The sequence below is a fragment of the Ctenocephalides felis genome, unplaced genomic scaffold (genome assembly GCF_003426905.1).
Source record: "Ctenocephalides felis isolate EL2017-DRISC unplaced genomic scaffold, ASM342690v1 CF-g0.4_SCAFFOLD_00845, whole genome shotgun sequence".
Classification (NCBI taxonomy): domain Eukaryota; kingdom Metazoa; phylum Arthropoda; class Insecta; order Siphonaptera; family Pulicidae; genus Ctenocephalides; species Ctenocephalides felis.
The window spans coordinates 86564975-86571064 of record NW_020536999.1 but is presented as its reverse complement, the minus strand read 5'-3'; the positions used below and the strand labels follow the sequence as shown (position 1 = coordinate 86571064).

General features: G+C 24.7%; 1 protein-coding gene across 1 annotated transcript; it reads left to right on the top strand.

Moving 5' to 3' along the window:
• The first annotated feature begins 4828 nt into the window (after window positions 1-4828).
• Window positions 4829-5880, top strand: LOC113391280 (gastrula zinc finger protein XlCGF7.1-like). The gene is made up of 2 exons (XM_026627224.1): window positions 4829-4852; window positions 4963-5880. Exon 2 carries the CDS (start codon window positions 5023-5025, stop codon window positions 5878-5880), a length of 858 nt encoding a protein of 285 aa, XP_026483009.1. The 5' UTR covers window positions 4829-4852; window positions 4963-5022.
• The last annotated feature ends 210 nt before the right edge of the window (window positions 5881-6090 follow it).

Genomic DNA, 6090 nt, shown 5'->3' with positions numbered 1-6090 from the left:
GAATCATTCACACTCGACTCTTATCTTATCTGTCGTGATGCATTTCCGTTGCATTTGTACGGATTTACACCCTAGTCGCGTCTAAAGAAGTTTTACTTAAAAAAAATCCAAATTTATATGCTCTGATTAGAGCATTTGATTACCAGGTGGAGCACTATTAGGATAATTGAATCATTTTCTGCATTTTAAATACATATATGACTATTCTCCTGGTAGATCAAACCTTTTTAAAAGAACAAAATTGATACTTCATATAACAACAAAGTCCGGGCTTTAATGAAATTCTCTGGTTCATCAAATGCTGGCCAAATGCTTTCCTTTCAAATGACCAACATTTACAATTTAACTTTGTACCTCTTTAAATAAAGTTTGTACTTTATATATGTATTACATATACAGTATATTTTAAAATATGTATATAACTACTTGTATATTTTCAGATCGACCAAGATTTTTCACAATGTTTAGAAACTTTTTTCCTGAAACACAAATGCGGTCTTCTTTCAACTGGTGCTTTTGTTTTCCCAATATGGAAATTGGAGCAAGATTACTATTTGTTCAATGGTTTGCCTTGTGATTCAAATGGAAAACCGAGCAAATTTGGACCTGACAGTGTAATTGTAATTATATTATTATTTTAAGGAGAACTTATCGATATTAGTACTCATAAGGGGGTAAATGTATGATGTTTTCAGCATATCATAGATGGTGCTAATGTGCTTCAAATTCCGCGTTTGTTTTAAAACACAGTTTCTCTAGATACTTTAAAAGTACCCATTTTTATATATTGAAATACATCTTTTTTTGAATGAGAAAAATGTTTAATTTTTTCTTACTACATATATTTCACAACATATTTGTGATTTTGTTGAAAATATATTTTATACGTGTATATATATATATATTTATATGTATATAGACCTCTGTGATATGCTGAAAGAATTAAAATTGAAGTAATTGAAAGAAATTGAAGAAAGTATTAAAATTGAACTAACTCAAAGCGGCCGTGTTTGCTATCTGTTTATACTTTGCTATCTATCTATTTATGCTAGTAATTTGCTATATATTTATGTTAGTACTTGTCATCACAGTAGAAATATTAAAGTTAAATTACATAATTAAATCCTTTTAAAACAAATACAAAATTTCATAAAAATCTAAAACTTTTCTTGTTCATCATGTTAGTTTGAAATACATACTTAGATAAGAAGGTGATTAGAACGAGAGGTACTTTTTTAAAAAAGTTATATCTAGAAGAGTTTTAACATAATTTATTAATTTTAGTATTTGTTGTCATAGCAGATATATTAATGTATAAGATACTAAAATTAAAATATTCTATTTTTGTGAATTTTTATTCATTCATTCAATTCATTCTATTATTATGAATTAAATCATTATGAATTTCTAGAACTTTACTCATTCATTTTATCAATGTAACATACATACTTTTATTTGGAGATACATTTTTCATAAAACTATAAACATCTTGAAAATTCCAAAGAAAACTTATAGATTATAGTATTTGCCTTATAGTAGACATGTTAAAATAAGGCATACTAAAATTACAACATTCTACATCAAACAAAAGTAATTAGAAAAGATTACAACTTTTCTACTTTAATTTAAGACTTTCTTAAGCTATCACTACAATGTTAAACGTTAGTTCAATTATGGCATATTTAGTGCCAAAGCTGGTATAAATAAATAATTTTACATATATATATATATATATATATATATATATATATATATAAATTTTAAATTTGAACATTGCAAGACTCAAATTTTTAACACACACTTTATTCAATAATTACAGACATTTCGAGACCATGGTATGCCTCATCTTTAGTGTTATTTCAAAACAGTAAATATTATATACTAATACATTATTGAATATTTTATTTAAATTATATTTAACTTTTGAAAAACAAAAAACACCAACTATCTTTTACAATGCTTGAAACAGTACTAAACATGTAAATATATACAGAAATATTTGAAAACAAATCTTAAGTGTCGAAGATTAAGGAACAAGAATGGATGTTATTATAATGTAAATAAAAGAAGTGCTTGATCAAATATTTCTGTATATATTCACATGTTTAGTACTGTGTCAAGCATTGTAAGAGATAGTTTGTGTTTTTTGTTTGTCAAAAATTAAATATACTTTAAATAAAATTTTAAATAATGTATTAGTATATAATTTCTACTATTTGAAAATACACTGAAGATGTGGCATACCATAGTCTCGAAACATCTACAATTATTAAATAAAGTGTGTGTTAAAAATCTGAGAGTTGTATTGTTCATATATATATACATATATATATATATATATATATATATATATAATTTATTTATTTTTTCTACTTACTTGTTTTGTAGAAAGATCCTTTATCTTCGGATGTTTCAAAATATGCCTGCTGTGCTTGCTCCTTCAACGACATCGATATTTTATATAAATATTTGGGTTTAAAACTAGCCGAAGAGGAAAATTTATTTTCTCTACGACCCATTGATGTACAGGTATGTTTAAATTTAGTTTGTGCCCTAGAATAATTAGATATATTTATTAAGCAATTACTTACAAAGTATGTCGAATGATGGTCGAATGTTTGTTATCTTCAGTGAATATCGATAAGTAAATAATATAGCAATATTATATTCATTATTTGATATAACAATATAGATCAAACTATTGATATTAATAATATTATTAATCTATTTTAAATACCAGTATATTTTTATAAGTTTTCAAACTATTTCACGTTCAACTGTCATTTTGATGTTAGTTTGACATTTTGCTTTACTTGCAAAAGAGACTTTTATATATTTATTTACTAACCTTATTCAATCGTCATCTGCATAGTTAAAATAATATTATATTCATTAGGTTATAAGAAATAAAATCTATCATATAAATAATAAGTAATTCATTTACTTACATAAATCCTGGCTTCATATTAAAAAGTGATGTATTTGTATGACAAAGTAAATTAATTGATTTATAAAGGTAAGAACACCAAATTTTTGTATTATTTCACGTGATTTACAATAACATATCACCATTACACAGTTTTATTTTTAACTTATTAATCTACAAAAATTTTATGTTTTTAAACTTTCATCCTTAACGCCATTTTGATTTACACAAATGTCAAAAAAGGTTCAAAGAATTTACAATATGTTTATGAAACATAAAATTTAAAGCAAAATAAAGTACGTGTTTTTAAAATTCAAACTGATAAGTTCTTTGTAAATTGTATCACTCAAAATAATTATTCAGTTTTATTTTTAATTTATTCTAAACACAAACCTACAAAATTTTTATACGTTTTGAAAATGTTATCTTTGGCGCCATTTTTATTTATACAAATGTCAAAAAAGTGTTCAAAGATCATATTTTGAAAGATTTATTTTTTAAAACAATCCAATAAATTAAATAATACAATGAATTTAAAGCAGAATAAAAGTATTATAACATACAAATTGGTAGGTTCTTGTTAACTGTTCACCTTATATTGACAAATATTATTCTCTATATTTTGTGTTGACTAAAATTTGGAATTAATTTACAAAGTTAATTATTTTATTTATATTTATTTATCACATTAAAAAGTTATAAATGTAATTCTATGTAGTTCTACTTTTAAGTAGTAAGTAGTTCTACTTTTAATTTACTATGAAACAACAATTTATTATTTTGAAAATTGCATCCTTGGCGCCATTTTGATTTAGATAAATGTCAAAAAAGTGTATTAATTTTAATTTATTTTTAATAAAATAATCCAATAAACTAAGTAATACAATAAATTTAATGCAAAATAAAAGGTTTATAACAAACAAATTGGTAAGATATTGTTAAGTGTTCACTTTATATCGACTTTATATTTTTTGTTGGCTTAATTAATTGAATGATTGGTTGAATTAATTTACAAAGTTAATATATTACACATTATTTATTACATTAAAAAGTCATAAAAATCACTTACTCACTATGAAATAACAATTTCTTATTTTGAAATTTCATCTTTGGCGCCATTTTGATTTAGACAAATGTCAAAAAAGTGTTTAAAGAATTTACTTATTTCTAATCAAATAATCCAATAAACTAAAAAATACAATAAATTTCAAGCAAAATAAAAGTTTTATAACATTCAAATTGGTAAGTTCTTGTTAACTGTTGGCGTTAGATAGACAAATATAATTTTTGTTGATCACAAACTATTATTTTGCAGAGTTAATATATTATACATAATTTATTACACCAAAAAACTAAAAAAGTCAATTATAATTAAATATAACGATGTAGTTCTACTTTTAATTTATTATGAAACAACAAACCGTTATTTTGAAAACTTCATCTTTGGCGCCGCCAGGCGCCATTTTGATTTAGGCAAATGTCAAATAAGCGTTTAAAAAATTTATTTATTTTTAATGAAATAATCTAATAAAATAAATAATACAATAAATTTAAAGCAAAATATAAGTATTATAACATACAAATTGGTAAGTTCTTGTTAACTGTTGAAGTTAGATACACAAATATGATAATTTTTGTTGATCACAACCATATATTTTTCAGAGTTAATATATTATACATTATTTATTACACCAAAAAGTTAAAAAAGTCAATTACAATTAAATATAACGTTTTAGTTGTACTTTTAATTTACTATGAAACAACAATTTATTATTTTGAAAATTTCATCCTTGGCGCCACTAGGCGCCATTTTGATTTAGACAAATGTCAAATAAGCGTTCAACGAATTTATTTGTTATTAATGAAGTATTTTAACAAAATAAATGATATAACACAATAATACATTAAGTTTGAAGTAAAATAATAGTGAGTATTTTTAGTATACAAATTAATACGCTCTTGTTTAATGTTGACATTACAAAAACAGAAAATGTGATTTTTGTTGAACATAACCTAATTGAAATTCATTTTCAAAGGTATTACATATTATATTATTTATTACATCAAAGTCAATTACAATTAAAAACAAAGACAAAATGGATTCAAAAAATATTTATTCTTGTGAAACACAATGTGATCCTCAAGACTTGGAGTTTTCCGACTCTAATCAAGAATCAGATAAACAATGTCAAGAGACTCAGTTAGAATCAGATTTATTTTTTAGTGAGTCTGAATTTGATCCAATGCCACATTCAATATTCAACAGCCCAAAAACATATAAACGCAATGCCAATAAATGTATAGATTATTATGAATCCAACAGTGATGAAGAAGGTACAAAAAAGCCTAGGAGACGTAGAAGAAAAAAGCGTGTTCAATGTCCAAAATGCAATAAAATCTACAGCACTCCTTGCAGATTGGGTATTCACTTGTATTCCCACAAGAAGATTAAACCTTACACTTGTGAATTTTGTTACAAAGGCTTCATCTTTGAAAGTGACTTAGAAAGGCATAAACGTCTCCATACTGGTGATAAGCCTTTTCAATGCAAACTATGTGATAAATCATTTACAGCGAACAATGATTTGTCAAGACACATGAGGATTCACACCGGTGAGCGTCGGTTTGAATGCAAGGAGTGCAATAAATCTTTTGCACAATCTTATAATTTAAAAATTCACATGGAAACACATTCGGGGCCTGCACATAATCACAAATGTGAAATATGTGGTACAACATTTACTAGGAAAAGTAATTTAAAAAGACATATGGATGGTCATGGGGAAGTTAGAAAATATAAATGTGAGAAATGTGATGAAAGTTTTAGTGTTCTGGACAGTTTGAAGCGGCATAAGCTTATACACGAGAATAAGCAGCCTCACGTTTGTGAAATATGTCATCAAGCGTTTTCACAATCGAATAATTTGAAGAGACACATGGATAGACTGCATTGATAAAATAGATCATTGTAGCATTTGATAACTTTAATTTGATAGAACAATTCTATCATATTGATGCATTCGTTGATAAAACTTTTATGTAAATAAATAAATATTTAAATCTCAATGAAGTATAATTTAAAGCTCTTCTTATAATTTTTAATTTTTGTTAAATTATGATCAAAATATAGCTATAAACTATTTACAAGTATGATTATAAATATG